This window comes from Eurypyga helias, unplaced genomic scaffold (genome assembly GCF_000690775.1).
Source record: "Eurypyga helias isolate BGI_N326 unplaced genomic scaffold, ASM69077v1 scaffold41583, whole genome shotgun sequence".
Classification (NCBI taxonomy): Eukaryota; Metazoa; Chordata; class Aves; order Eurypygiformes; family Eurypygidae; genus Eurypyga; species Eurypyga helias.
This window is the reverse complement of record NW_010243796.1, coordinates 3,912-19,586: the sequence shown is the minus strand read 5'-3', so window position 1 is coordinate 19,586 and position 15,675 is coordinate 3,912. Positions and strand designations below refer to the sequence as shown.

The window sequence follows — 15,675 nt, the reverse complement described above, 5'->3', positions numbered from 1 at the left end:
TTTAATTATTTTTATTTTTATTATTTTTTCTCCCCTTCCTACAGTTGTATCTTGGAAGAGCCATGGAGCTGGAGGTAACTGTCAAGGTAAATTGTTGCTTGATGTGATTTTTGTGCTTGCTCTCGCCAGGCCCAGAAGAAGCTGGCTCGGAGCTGCAGCAGAGCCATTCCCAGCCTGTCTGTGTGGTCGGTCATTTGTAGCAGGAACTGACTCATCATGTCCCACTACTGCCAGGATTTTTTCACTTTCTCTAGTGGGGTTATTCCTTTCAGAGCCAGGCTGTTCAAGCATGGCTTTTCAGCTCCCTTGAAACAAAATTCAGCTTGTGGCACTGATTTTTTCTTGTTGGCTCTGAAATGTAGAAGAGTGTCACTGACTGAGCATCTGTGTCCCTCTGAAGGGTTGTATGGGAAGGGATTCGTTCCCTCAGGGCAGGACAGAGGGAAGCCTGCTCCCATCCTGCCTTCCCAAAGTCCAGGCTGATGTCAGGGACATTCAAGTTCTTCTGCCTTTCTGATGTCCCAGCCACATTGCAGGGTGAAAGCCATTGCAGAGGGGCTGTTGAATTAGACACAGAACATGTTTTTCACAGACCGAATTGATGGTTATATGTGTGAGGGGATGGTGTCCTCCGTTTCAGAAACAGGAGAAGTAGTCTTGGAGTGAAGGTGTTTAAAACAACAGGGCCAGCACAGAGCATGATGATCAGCCCCAGCGTGGCTGCCCTGCTCTGCTGAAAACAACATTTTTTCTGGCCCTAGCTTCAGCATGCCAGAACGCCTCTCCACCCTTCCTTATTTTTAATCATTGCTGCGTTTTGCTCTGATGGGCTTTGCTGGCAAATGCTTGACTTAGCCTGCCTTGAAGTAAAGCTTATGTGAAAGGCATGCAGATTTATTTGAAAGTTAGTTTTCCTCGTTTCCTCCTCTTCTGCTGAAAACAACATTTTTTCTGGCCCTAGCTTCAGCATGCCAGAACGCCTCTCCACCCTTCCTTATTTTTAATCATTGCTGCGTTTTGCTCTGATGGGCTTTGCTGGCAAATGCTTGACTTAGCCTGCCTTGAAGTAAAGCTTATGTGAAAGGCATGCAGATTTATTTGAAAGTTAGTTTTCCTCGTTTCCTCCTCTTCTCTTTCCACAAAGACTGGGAAGGTCCCAGCCCTGTCTTATCCAAGCTCCCCCTGAAGTTGTTGCATGCAGTGCACTACCTTCAGATGTGCATGCCAGATGGGTAAGCATTCCTCAGGGAATCGTGCCATGTGCATGCAAGGGAGACTGTGCCACAGAGGATATGCTACACTCTGGTCCAGCAGGATGGCAGGGGAGTAAGTGAATCTAGAATATCCTTAAACAGGTCAAGTGTTCTAAGTGTGCTGAGCATGACACAATTGGGATACCTTGACTTTGGGAGCTAAATCACTGTAGACCTGGTTGATAATGGAATAAGTGAAGAAAACAGTGTAATATGTTCCAGACTGCCTAGCTGTTACAGTGTGTGATGGGAAACCAGCTTTACAGATGTCACAGCCTGCCTGAGTTTCATCCATGAGTGTGGAGGGATGTCTGCTGCTGCTAGAACGTGTTGAATTTAGCATAGCTGCTGCTTATTGAATTGCCCTTCATTAGAGTCTATCATAAGCACTTTACCGGGGGAGGCAAGTATTACTATCTGTATTCAGCATCTGGGTAAACTGAGGCACAGAAGGAGAATGGTGTACCCAGAGAGACCCTGGAGGTAAGGAGAGATGTCAGCCTTTCCCCTGAGTAATACCTCCCAGACCTTGCTAAAATAACCTGTCCAGAACTCAGCTTGCAGTAGTCATGAAGAGGGTGTCTGTATATCCTAAGCCTTCAGTGATGTGGGCATTGAGTTTTCTCACCACCTAAAAAACTTGACAACGGAAGTCTCACTTTAATGTTAACAATCTGGCATTTTCCCTGAACAAGAGGCTTATGTTACAGATAACCCATGTTGTTGAACTGTTTGCCTTCTTGTGTTTATTAAGTAATAAGCTAGCTAACTGTTGGAATAATTGACAGAATCATCCCTTACTCTTCGACCTGATACATGTATGGGGACCTGCTATCAGGATGAAGTTTTGAGTTGGGGATGTTGGCAGGTAAGGTTCCTTATGCAGCCCCGTCAGCTAGTTTTGGTGAGCAGGGGAAAGAGCACGCTTTCCTTCTTGCTGGGTGTTTCTCCTTCACATTACAGCCGCTGCTCTGAGAGGCAGAACAAGCTGGGAGCTGCTGTACTGTTTATTTCACTAAATGGCAGATGCTGGCACTTCCTTTCTTTCTAAACTTATGGTGGTTTATGGCAACATTGACTCCCGTAGTACGCTGGTTCCCTAGCAGGGTGCAGATGTTTCTTGTCAGCTTTGGCCATCTTTCAGGGCTATAAATATTGCCTTTAATAAAGAGCAGTGGTGAAACAGGGCTGTGATTTATGAGCGAGGTTCTGCAAGTTGGCATGGCTTTTGAAGCAGCATTTGGACGTGGAAGGCTCCGTAGATGTGGTAGCTTACCTGGTTATCCTTTGCTTCTGTCATTTGTTAGAGCTGGGAGTTTGGATGCAGTTGTGCCTGATTTGAATGGATAAGGCGTTGCCTGGGGTGTGTGTTGGAGGACTCTGGAATATCCTTTCTTCACAGTTTTGAAGTAGACCAAATTTAGTGAGTTTTGGACAATAGCTAGTACTTTTGGAAAGGGCTGAGGAAGCATTTCCCGCAACAGCAGTATTGGAAGGGGCTTTTTTTGTTTTCTAGGGTAGCTAGGTTGGCCAGTGATGTTAATGATGTTGGAATTGCATTTACAGTAATAATTTCCTACTTGAGCACTGAGCCCTGTTTGTTATAGCACCTTATTATTTACACAGAAATAAATGCGATATCAAATCTACAGTACTTGCAGGAACAGGTTAGATGTCTCATTTCCCCAGATACTTGATAAAAAAAGTTACACCCACAGTGTGGATGTGTGACACTTTTGGTGTGCTAGCAGCTTGAGGAGGATGGAAACGGGTGATTGGGCAAGTCTCCTTCCTGTAGTAGCACTGCACACCTTTTCTCTTAAACCAGACATAGGAAGAGAGGTAGGGCACAGGTGATGAACTGTGTGGAAGGAGACATGCAGAATAGCAAAATTTTTTATTTTAAGCTCACATTATATGAAAATCTCCTCTTTCAAGGGTTAGTAAGTGTCTAGCAGACATTTCAGTAAAGGGCTAGATAGTTGTTACTGGAGCACAGCGATCGGTTGTTCTAACCATGGCTTGTCAAGCCCGAAGATTACAGTGGTGTATGAAACCATGGTATGTTGAAGTGTTGTGTTTAAAATAACCTTTAACTCATTCCACTCATATTTACCCTGTGCATGACCCCTGCTGATAGTTCATTAGACCTATGTAAATGAGGATTTAGTGGAAAGAATTTCTGTATAGTGTTTTTTAAAAATAGGAATGCTGTCACACACACATACACACACAGAGCTGAGATTTTGAAAGAATGTTCATGTCAGTGTCGGAGAAAAGCTTTTCCAATGTTAAAAGCCTGACTGCGTGCAGGGGTGTGTGTGTGTGGGTGTGCTTTCTGGTGTGGAGAGCTCTTGCCTCTTTGAGGGGAGAAGCAAAGCAGGCACACAGCTCAGCCAGAGCTTTTCTACTGTAGTAGTGGTGGGAGGAATCTATAAATGCATGATTTATGTAAAGTGCCCTGGGATTGCCATGCTAAACATCCTGACTTTGAACAGCCAGTGAGAGAAATCATTGCCACCACAAGGGAGCAGGAAGAAAGCAAGCAGTTCTCCAGGCTGGCCTGGGTGGCTTGTGCCTCTCTCCTGTTCCCCGAACTGGGTTCCTTGCTCCGAGTCCTGCTTTTTCTGGCGGTGCCTCCCCGTGGGATGCCTGCTGATCATAGGCGGCACAAAAGCCACTGAGACTTCTGCTGATGTTATTTTAGATTTGGGGAGTTGTATTGTTTCCAGGACAACTGGGGAAGAACGAGGAAGGAACTTGTGCCGAGTCAGCTTGGAGCTACTGAACACCCTGGCTTGCTTGCTGCATTTTCCCCTGGAAAATGGCTACTGGCATCTTTTACAGGGACGCCTTCCAGCCAAGTAAGCAATAGGGTTAAAAAATTGTAGTACAAGAAGCAAATGAGGAGCCAGTGTTTTCAGCTGCAGTTGTAGGTTGCTAATAGCAAACAGCTCTCTGTGAAGTGAGCACAAGTTTTGGACACTCAGCACACTCTGAAGGTGAGTTTCTGGTATGTTTCTGGGCTGGAAAGCTGGTATTTGGGTCTCCATGTTTAACTCTCTTAACCCCTGATGACTGTTAAATAAATGTCCCTGTTCTCCGCAGCTCCATCAAACATGTGGAATTTGCTATACTGCGTAATCTTGCCTCTGTACTATTAATTGCCTTCTATTCTAAGAGGAATTTAATCCTTCTTGAAACTGTAATGTCACCTCATTTTTCTTCTTCCCATATTCTTTCTGTCTCATAGCAGTGCTGAACTGCAGAATATGGTTTTAGACTCCAGTGCTGCCATGGGGAGCAATGAACTTCAGGAGAAAGATGCCACTGGAGCCCTTGTCTATGACTTCAGCAATGGCAGCAGTAGCAGCAATTTGGAAGCAGCCAGGCGCCTGGCTAAGCGCCTCTACCATCTGGACAGATTAAAACGCTCCGATGTGGCAAAGCATTTGGGTAAAAAGTACGTGCTGACATGCGGCGTTTGGCCACGTTGTTGTTCTTGCTGGTTCTGGAGGGTTGGCTCTCAAATGGTAACCTTTACTTATTTGTTTTGTTTGTTTAAAGCAACGAATTCAGCAAGCTTGTGGCTGAAGAATACCTTAAGTTTTTTGACTTCACAGGCATGACGCTGGACTGCTCTCTCAGGTACATGCCCTTTTGCAGAACTTACGTTCATTTTTTGGAATCGGTGCTGTTTGCTGTGTTGTCCCAATTGAAGCGGTTGCTCTGTGGGGGCTTAAGAGGGTGAAGAGAGGGATGTGATGCGTTTTTGGGACAGAACATTTGTCTTCTGTTTGGTTTGGTGTGTTGCTGTACTCCAGAGTGCTATTGGAGTGGTGGCGTTTCCTGGAGAAGGAAATCTTTGAGTGGATCTGCTTAGAGATGTTATCTGCTGGGAGATGATCCTTGATGCAGAGGAGATGGGGGAAAATGACCAGTCACTCGGTAAACTGGGGACTTGTAGTCTGCCATCTGCTGCTGGGGAGTGAAGGTGTTCCTCGCAGCTGAGCTGCACAGACTTTTCAGCTCATGCCTTTTGGAGCTTGCTCTGCCTGGCTGCAGTGCACAAAGCCAGGTCCAGGGTTTGATGTGGCTTGGCAGCCCCCCTCGTCGTGTCCCTCTGAGGCACCCAAAAGTGTGCAGAACAGCAAAAGCTGCCACGTGGAAAATGCTGTTGAGAGTTTGGTAGCTGCCGGCATGGGTGTTTGGAAACCCAGCCCTTCAATTTTCCTTCCTTTTTACACTGGAATTAGGACTCAACAATGTTTGTTTTCAGTACTTCTTTTTTTTATTAGGACTCAAAACACCAAGTTTGTGTAGCAGTGGCCTGTTAGCATGGTTGCTGGTGTCCTGCTATTTTAAGGGATTTAAAAGGAGTTTAAATCATCTGGCTGAGGATACTCAAGTTGGTGATTTTCATTTTTTTTCTAATGTTACAAAACCAGGAGGTCCGCAGGTGCTTGTCTGTCTCATTTCAAATGCATTTCCAGGGGGCTGACTCCAGAAGACGGGTGTCAGACCTCAAGGGAAGCCCAGAGTCCTGCCTGCCGAAGGCGAGAGAAAGGAAATGTGCCCGTGGAAAAAAGAATTGCCTGCTCCTATGGCAGGGAGATGGGAACCGAGCTGCAGCACTGGCTCAGCACAGCTCTGGAGCAGCTGGGGCAGTTGGGAGGTTTGCTGTTCGTTCTGGGTTTTAGAAGCCCTGAAGCACAATGCTAAATATACCTATCTTTTAAATTGTGAAACCCAATACCTAATTGCTTTGTGGTACATATATAGGAGTTCTTTTCTCCCGGTAGACTCCTGGTAATATTAATAGTCTTGACCTTCTCTAAAATATGCCTTGGCCCATGTGGTCCTGAGACACGCCAGGGGTTTGCTGAGGTTTTAGGAGTAAGGGACAGAAACCTGGGGATCCGAGGCATGCAGCCTCGCACTTGCAGAGACTGAGAGGTAACCGCCCTGATGCTGCTGGCTCCCTGACAAGTTGTGGTTTGTAAAGCATTTCAGAGCCCGTGGCAGCAGCACAGACTCATGCTACCCCAGGCTGTGGGAGCCTGTTGTGCAGTTGGTATCACCATCCCTGGCAAGTCTGGGACCTGGGGAGGGTTGTTCCTTCATCGTCCTGCTCTGCTTCCACACCCTGGACCCATGTTGCCCATGCATCTCCCGAGTGCATCTCTTGTGTCCTCTGCAGGACTGCAGGAAGAGAGGAGGTGGGACTGCTGCTCCAGTCCCTGTCAGACTCCATCCTGGTCCTCACAGTGAGGAGAAACTTGCCCTCGTGGCCACAGCATCATGCTTGGAGGGTGAAGAACCTGCCTTGTTTATTTACCAAAAGTTGTTCCATCAGTTGCCTTTCCCAGACGGCTTCCAGGGCAGCAGAGGTGTGGAAGAGGAGGAGAGGGTGTAGGTCAGTGGTCCTGGCATGGGCAGAGGGCGTCACTGGAAAGAGCCCAAGCTGGAGGAGGAGGAAAGATGCTAGTTGTCAAAATGTCCCATGGGGGCATGAGGTAGGAGGGGAAGAGAAACCGCGGAGACTCAGTTGTATCTACTTGTGAATTGGGTTATTTGCAATGCAGTACATGTAAAATTAAGTTATTACCAGGCAGATCACACTCTATATGAGTGCGAGATTGTTTGAAGTACAGTCCATCTCTGACGCTAAGTCAAAGAGGAAAAATTAATGTTTGTTCATCCAGGCTAGATAGATGTGAATGTTCCAGCAACATATCCCATGTCTCTCCCATCTGGTGTTGGTTTCAGTCTCATGCAGTCTCATGGGGTATTTAAAAATTGCCTGCTAGGCACTCATTTTGTATGCCGTCTTGGTTCAGACCGAAGGTTTGTGTTTTCAGGCTTTTCTTAGAAGCATCCTCACAAATGAGTGTAGGCTGATACCACTGAGGTCATCTCCTGGCTCCAGGATGTGGGGATTCTGGGAAGTGCAGAAGTTCTTCTTTGGCTCCAAGGCAAGCTTTTCTAGCAGGAAGAATAGCAGTGTGGTTAAGAGGCGGGGAGGTTAAGTGTTGGATGAAGAGTTGAAGATGTGTGTGTGTCCTACATCTTTGCACAGGCTTTCTGGCTGTGCCTGGGAAGTGTGCCCTGGTGTGCACCAGCCCTGTGCCTTGGACTGTCATGGGCAGGAACCCAGCAGGGCCAGGTTGCTCCTCCTGCTGTTGAAGCTCAGTGCGAGGTGTTGGGACTCTTCTGCCCTCTTCCCCAGATGTTTTCTGCAGATCAGGTAGTCACAGTGCCCTCTGCAAGACAGCTGGTGTGGTCCTGGCCACTCTGGTAGCTAACCCTTCAGAATGAGTTGATGTGACATCTGAGTCTGCAGTCCACCTCCTTGACTCCACTGCGTGGAGTAGTTCATCTGATTTAGATGGAAATACCAGTGAGTGTCAAGTTGAAAGGTGCAGGGATGACAGTCAGTTACCAGAGGACAGAGAACTCTCTGGATGTCTGTCATGCATGAACAATACCTACTCCAGTTCCTTCTCCAAAGGAAAGAAATATATTACAAATAAGAACAGCTCTTTCAAATGGTCTAATTGCTTATTAGTTTGTATATTCTGTGGCTGAGACAAGTGGTAATTTAACTCCTGCTTCATTTACTATAATGCTGGGATTAACTGCACATGGGATAATGGCCTGTTTTCCTAGAAAGGCTTCTTGGAACCAGATCTGTGGTGTGCACTTATGTGCTTCTTGCTGTGAAGTGTTCTTTGCTCTGTGCGCTGTGTGAGGCAAAAGGAGATTATGACTTTATTTCACCTTTTTCTGCTCTTTCAGGAGTTTCTTTAAAGCCTTTTCACTTGTCGGAGAAACTCAGGAACGAGAGAGAGTTTTAATCCACTTCTCCAGCAGATACTACGAGTGCAACCCAAACACCATTTCTTCTCAAGGTGACTTTGTTTCTGATACATAGGTCTTTGGTTGTCACCCTCTTCCTTCATTCTTGCCTTCAATAGCATGTATGCTGCGTGCCTGGGAACTGAGGGTGTGTCATTACCATGCCACACTTTAGAGTGGTGATTGCTGAAACCCTCCACGTTGACCACATGCAATTGTGGTAAGGCAGTGGAAAATCTGTATTTATCCCCAGTTAGGGAAGGTGTTTAGGCTTCCTCAGTATAAATCCTCAATTGTAGCATCTCCAGATTTGAATGTCCTCAGTTGTGGTTTCTGGTCTTGCTGATTTCCACAGCGTGTGTGGGTACCTGTACTCTGTGCAGATATGGATGAGAATAGGTCCCATCTCAGGTGGAAGAGAAGCTGTTCACCTTCCGTGCTCCATTCAGTGCTTGTGTCTCTGCATGCACTGGCAGCAGGCATGCCAGTTCTTGCCAGTTGTGGGGGGTGAATTTTGGGTGCTGAATCCAGACCCTGGCATGGTTCCATCTCGACTAGCTAACATCAGTCAGCGTGTTGCCTTCTTGCCAGTGTTTTCTGTCATTTTGGAAATGGATGGGGGAAACAAACAAGCACAGGGACCAAACCTGAGAAAGCTGGCATTGGAGAAGAGGATGAAGTGTCCTCTGGCATAGCTGCTGCATTCAGCCAGCCACGCCAGCACAGGAACGTGGCCCTGTGATTGCAGTGCTGGCTGATCACACGCTGCGAAAGGGAGGAGGATGAGAAGGAAAACAAGCATGGGCTAAGCTGTGCATTTAGTCTCAAGTGTAAGTGGGAAGGAGCTGCTACACTTGGAGGTACCACTACACTTCCTTACCCCTTGCTTTGCGACCTGGGCCCCCACTCCCACCCCCATTGGTTGCAGTGAGCTGATGTTTGTCCACTTTGTGCCTCATGGGCTTTATTGGCTGGCATGCCGGGGCGGGGAATAGGTAGCAGTAATGCAGGATCTGCTCCCATGCTATCTCTGGCCTCTTCTTAAGGCCTTTCTTATTCCAAGACACTGCAGGCAGTCAGGTAGAATGGGGGTGTCATGTCCAAACCAAAATAATGACTTTGATGTTGATGTGGCAGCCTTACTCTAGTCCACAGTGCCAGAGGCACATTGCCACTTCAGACCCTGAGTAAGCATTTAGATTAAAGTGAGTCCTGCAGACTTTGCCCAGGATTCTACATAATTTTGATGCTGTATTTCTACTGTCAGTAGTCAAGTGCTACACTGCAGAAATGTGGTGGTTGTTCCTTACAATGGAAATCCAGGGCTGCATTTGCCTTCTCTTTCTCCCTTTCCCTTTTCCATTCTCTGGATGCAATTGTGGTTTGTAAATGAGAGGACAGGCTACTCTAGAGAAATGCACAGCCCCAGATTCAAGCTGCTACTGCTAGTGATAATAGTTCTTCACCCATTTCATGCTGTGCTACAGTCTGGCCACTTTGCTTACATGCTAATGCCTGTACAAACATTGTAAGAAGAAATGGTCCTTACCATGGAGAATATCTTTTTGTAGTGGCTTCATCTTGCGCAATTTTAAGCCTGTGATAGTCACACTGAGTGCAAGATACATATATCCTCATCCCCTATTCCTCTCCCTTGACAGTGCAGAGGGACCTGTGCGTGGTCATTATCTGGGGTCAGCTACGAAGATTTTTATGTACATCTTCCTGCAGTGCGTGCATGTCTCCTAAATGACGTTGTGTCTTTATGACACCCCTGTGAAAGAAGGGAAGGTCACACCATGTGTTTATGAACAAGAGGATAGAGAAAATATTTTTCCTAATGTCTTCCTAGCGTTTGGAAACTGGCTAGAGGCATTTGGATTTTCAGAGGTGATAAACAGCATCATAGGCACTGGATTCGTGCATAGCCAATACATTTCGGGTTTTGAAAGGGGTGTCTGGAAAATGAGCAATATGAATTTGGTGTTTACTGTTGCAAATGACAGTCTGCACTGACTTTCCCACAGTCTACCACAGTGACTCCAGGCATGGAGCTAAGGACACAATCTGTCTCATTATTGAAGGCCACCTTAGAAATTGCTGGAGCACTCTCTACACAATATAGAGCCCAGGCAGTGTAAATACCTGACTGAAGTTCTCAAAAATTCAGTCTAATTGAGCCCTGAAAGAGGAGGGGCCTAGAAGGGGAGGAAAACAGGATACTGTGGTGTATCCACTCTGCACACAAGAATGTGTGTATTTTACTCTTCCCTTACTGCCCTGAAATAAATGAAGAAGAGGGAGCTGATTCAGGCAGTGGTATTGGTAGTAACAAGCAAAGGGTGACAGCGTGGTTTCCTGTTTAGTTTGCATCATCCATAAGTACTGCAAGATAGTTCTGACAGTCATTGAAAGATGAAAGAAAGGCTGTTCTGGCTTGGAAGCTGTGGGATGACCTCACTGTTCATGTATTTAATTATGTGTATTTCTTGATAAAATAGATTCTCATTAAGGGAACAGACTCAATTAGGCTGTGAGTCTCAGTTTCAGCTATTCTTAAAGGTCCAGTTGTGGGTTTGCATGTGACTCTGGTTATGTCTCTTTCTGCAGATGGAGTTCACTGTCTCACGTGCGCCATGATGCTGCTGAACACAGACCTGCATGGCCATGTGAGTATTCACGTCTTTGTGTAGACTGCTCCCATTGATACTGTACTTGGAGGGGGGTGGTTGTCTGGCAGAAGTGTCCCTGGGCTGGTGGCCTGCTCCTAAAGCACCCCTGCAGGCAGCTAACAGTGAGAAGACTGCACATCCAGGCATTTCCAATGTGCCCAGATCAGTCGTGTAACCCTGGCATTGTTCCTGGCTTTGCCATGAGTGAGAATGCTCCTTGTCCTCAGGCCCCTGTCTTTCTGGTGTGCTTCCCATCCTCCCCTGGTTCCAGTAGTGGACCCTGACTGGGAAACTGTGGTTGGGATTGGATTTGCCTTTCCAGTATGTAAAAATATTTGGCAAGGCAGAAGAAAGAAAGGAGAATGAAGAGGTGCTGGGAAGGTCACAGAGGGAGAGTGATGTTTGCAGGCATCCAGTTGCAGGGGTGAGATCTGGTGGAACAGGAGTTCTGCTTAGCCAGAGTAAAGGTGGGTATGCCAAGAGCGTGGAGTGGGGACATGGGAATCTTGAGTGGGAGCACTGTGTTCCCCACTGCACACCTCTGCCTGCACAGGGGAAACAGTATTTCAGTTTGAATACTCTTAGTCACACCAGTATGGGGTGCCAGCAGCCCTGGGACATGTATTTCAGCACCCATGGTGCAATACGTCTGCCCTGCATGGTATTTCCATGCTAATGAGAGGCTGCTTCTTCCCTGGAGTCAGGAGATAGAGGGGAAAACATAGGGTGCATGGCATGATAGCATGCAGGAGTGGTGGCTTCAGCCAGGTGGGTTTGAGGCTTCTCTCTAGCTGAGATCCCCCACCGTACTGCCAAGGGCTCTTCCAGTAAAGCCTCATTGGAAGTTCATATGCAGCAAGGGTGGTGGATCCGGCAGCAGAGATGGGTCTATCTCCAAGGGCTGCTCAGCCCCTGTGGGTGCAGCTCGGTTGTGGGTGTGGGTAATGAAGCCAAGGCTTGTGTGTGCTTCCCCAGTGGTTTTGACGCTCACCTCCCATTAATTGAATGCTTTTGTCTGAAAACTGTAGGAGCAGGAAGGGGGGAGGGAGTTGCGAAGAATTTTTATTCTCTGAAGGCTGAGCCTTCCCTGACTGCGGAGTGTGTCAGTCATGCGGGAGGGTGAGCAGAGGTACAGGAAGCTGCCTCGGCGTGCCTCTTCGCATACACCGCTTCTCTCAAGCACACCTGAGACTGCCAGCACAGGTATCCTGCTCCCCAGAGCAATGGGCACCTCTTCTCCAGCCTGCCTAGTCTCACAGTCCGGGGAGGGAGACAACATGGCTGTGTGACAGCCTGCCAGCATTTCCCGTCACTCCCTGCGATGCTTTAGTGGGCCCTACTGTCTTTGTTAGGTACTGAAGTAAACATCTGGCTCAGACCCATCATTGCTGCTGATGATTTGCAGCTGAAGCTAGGATTACTCTGGCTGTGTCAGTGTGTAACTTCAGAGGCTTGTCCTACTGGCAGTCATTAGTGGGTTGTTGTGTGTATGCAGCTGTAATGTTTGCCAGGCTCCTCCTGCATGTGTCTCCCCTCTCTCCCCCTCCTGACCCCCCTTCACCCTCACCCTCCCTATCGTGTCTGTCTCTCATTTCCTGTAATTTTGGTCTTCCTCTTACTGCTTTGCATTTTTCCACATAGGTGGTAAGTTGGGCATTTTTGACTTGGAATGCAGCCCCTTGCAGATATACACTAATTGCCTGTTTCCTAATGAAGATAATGCTGTGACACATCCTTAGCATGACTCTGCTAGAGCAGGAAGCACATGAGTCACAGGGTTTGTCTATACTGAGGTCCATTTGTTGCCGGCATACTGATCATAAGTGCAGACTTATTTCACAATAAGCTCAACTGCTTGTAGGGCTGTAGTGCAGCTCGTCTGTCTTCACACTTTACTCTTGTAGACAAACTCTTACTTATCTCTTTATTTATCCCTATCTTGCCACATTTCATTCTCTTTGTAACTAAATAATTTTTGCTAGCTGTGTCTTGGAGATGCATGTTTGCTTCTCTGCAGGGAGGTCATCACCCAGACTGTCACGCTAGAGACTTTTAAGTTGTCTATAGACTGCCAGGTGGTCTTGAACCTGTGTGGCACTGTGTGGAGATGGTGGCTTGTCCTGGACCAAAACAGCCATTCCTCTGCAATGCCTGTTCTCTCAGTGGTGAAGTCAGCCACACTACTGTTCATTTTGGCCAGCATGGGGAAGCTGCAAACTGCTGCATGGAGAAAGCAAACAGAAGAAGGCTGAAGGCTGTCACAGGGAGGAAGGAAAGCATTTGCAAGTCTACTAGAACAGCTCCAGGCTGTACTCGAAGACTGCAATTATGAGCTGTGTTCTGCAAGCTTAGCAACCAGAGAGCCAGGGTTACAGCTGGGCTGTGTTGTCAGGAGCCTTCATGATGTGGGAAGCAGTGCATCACTCTAATCTTCCTGCCTGCCTTCCTTTTGATGGTCCATGCTGGCCACAGGCTGCAGGATCTTCCTTTGCAGCTAGATGAGGCTGACAGTCAAGTGTTGCTGGTTTTCCATCTCTCCCTGACCATACATTATGGAAGAGAAGTAGAGGATGTGCAGTCCAAGCTGTCATGTAATTATAACACTGAAGGACCTGTATTACCAATTGGCGCCCTTCTTTGCACTCTACTCCTGTGTTAATTGCGCTCTTTCTCCTCACACAAGTCACTGGACACAGAGCTGTTCTGCTGTATTTCGACAGCTAAGGTGTACCCTGACCATGGAGAAGTCATCCTCACTCCCTTCTGCTGACTGGCAGCAGTGGCATGCCCAAGATAATATGGTCATTACAGGGACCCATTTTCCCTCTGCCTATACCATGTTTAACAGCTCATGCCAGGCTGTTTTCCTTTCCTCACATCTGTCTGGGCTCCTTTTTTCATGAACTCAGTGTTGTCATTGCTGCCTGCTCACAAGGCTTCCTGCATGCCAAGCATGGGACTTACACACCTGAGGCACCTGGGGGACTGAGTACAGACATCTCTGAGGGGTGATGGAGATTGGAATCCAAGAGCAGTTTAGGGCAGCATCAAGCCGCCAGATGGAGCAGTTCAGGTCCTAAATCAACATAGCCATCCCTTTCCTGTTTGTGGCTCAGCTGGGCAACTTTCAGTCTCAGAGTTGGAGAGAAAGGAGAGCAGTCCTATGGAATTGTCAAGGGATCTGCCTGTGAATCAGAAAAGGTAATGGCTGCTCCTGGGCATCTTACTAAGGGCAGTTGCTACTGAAGGGAGCACTGGAAATCATAAGAGAAAGACCTGGAAAGGGCCTCAGTTGGCTGTTTCCTTATGTCCCACAGCAGGATCAAGTAGAGCTTTTCCATCAGAGGCTGGTAGAGGTGTAAGACACCATGTGGATACCAGGGAGCTTCATCATCACCCTCTTCATTGCCCTCCAGTTTTTAGATGTTTTTCTTTCCAGGTGGGTGTGTGGGACTTGAGGTCTAAATGCACCTTCCCTTTTCTAACTATATTCACGCAAGGCTGCTTGTCTCTGAGTAATCTTGGGAATGCTTTCTTAGAGCTGCCTGCCTTGGGCTTAAATGTGATCTGGGAGATGCAATTCATATGATGTTCCTTATTCACATCATTTTTGTAAGCAGCATGAATATGATGCTGTGTTTCTCTGCCATCCCTTTCAGAATATTGGGAAAAAGATGACCTGCCAAGAGTTCATTGCTAACCTCCAGGGGATGAACAATGGCAAAGACTTTGCGAAAGAGCTTTTGAAGGTAAGGAATGATCTGCAGAATGTGAGTTTTGTTTTCAGTGGTTCAAAACAGAACATCCTCCTTGCATTTCCTGGATCTTAATTGTCAAACAGGACAAACAATGGAAATGTTTCTCCTCCCAGAACGTATATAATATATACATACATATATTGTTTTCCCTCACTTGATGGTGATCAAGACTCTCTGCAGCACGGAGAGGTGAGACTGAACTCCAGTGGGGCCACTTCCAGAGCTGTGCATCTTGTAAACTCATGTGGTCATGCTGTCCCCGAGTGCTGTCTCCTGGTTAAAGAGGACAGAAGCAGACAGTTGGTTTTGACTATTGAATACATAAGGGGTAATCCTGAGCTTTGTGTATGTGCAAGGTGTGTGTGTGCTTTTTTCTTCAAAGGTTCTTTGGGGTTTTCACATTAGAGCAGGAGATGTAATTTCAGATTAGAATGTGTTGTCTGGCACAGGCTGCTTTGCTTCAGGTTTTGTTCATTAAGTTTGTACCAGGAGTTAAATTTGAAGAACAGGGAAGGAGGCTGAGCAGGACAAATCTTGTCTCATTGTCAATAATAATAAGAATGTTTCATTTCTCTTTTGTCTGATTGCTGGCATGAAACAGCAGTCTGTTTGAAGAGAGGAGCGTATACAATAGAGTTCATAATATTTTTTTTTTTTTTGGTAATGGAAATAAAAATGAGAGGTTGCTGCATCCAAGAGCTGACCCAAAGCCTACTGAAGTAATTCAGAAGAATTGCTGTCTCTTCTGTGGGTTTTGTGTTGGGTGCATTGTGTAATGTGAGTGTACCAGCATAGTTACAAGTAGGAGACTTTGTTTTCTAGTATTGGTGGTTTCTTCAGTTTCTCCAGCCTCTTCAGGGAGCTTTTTGTTGGGCCCAGCTGCCTCAGTTCTCACTAAGGAGCTAGGAATATAAACTCAACACCCTTGTTTGTAGATTTAATGTCTTTACTTTTAAACATGGATACAGAGAATTTATCAGTCAGCAGCAACACTTAATTTTTTTTTTCCCCAAGAAATCTCATTTTTCAGTCTGACATAGAGAGGTATGTTGAGATTAATTTACAGGCTAATTACAGCCTTTATTGAATAAATAGGTCTCCAGACTGTGTTTAAATAACCTTCTGAGTGTACTG

The 15,675-nt window shown here is 46.7% G+C and overlaps 1 protein-coding gene across 1 annotated transcript; it reads left to right on the top strand.

Moving 5' to 3' along the window:
• Positions 1–4,510: 4,510 nt before the first annotated feature.
• LOC104508069 (PH and SEC7 domain-containing protein 3-like) lies at positions 4,511–14,532 on the top strand (the record flags this gene model as incomplete). Its single annotated transcript, XM_010149556.1, has 5 exons — positions 4,511–4,716; positions 4,821–4,901; positions 8,052–8,164; positions 10,722–10,780; positions 14,443–14,532. Coding segments are annotated over exons 1-5 (534 nt in total), but the record flags the coding sequence as incomplete, so codon positions are not given.
• Positions 14,533–15,675: the final 1,143 nt, after the last annotated feature.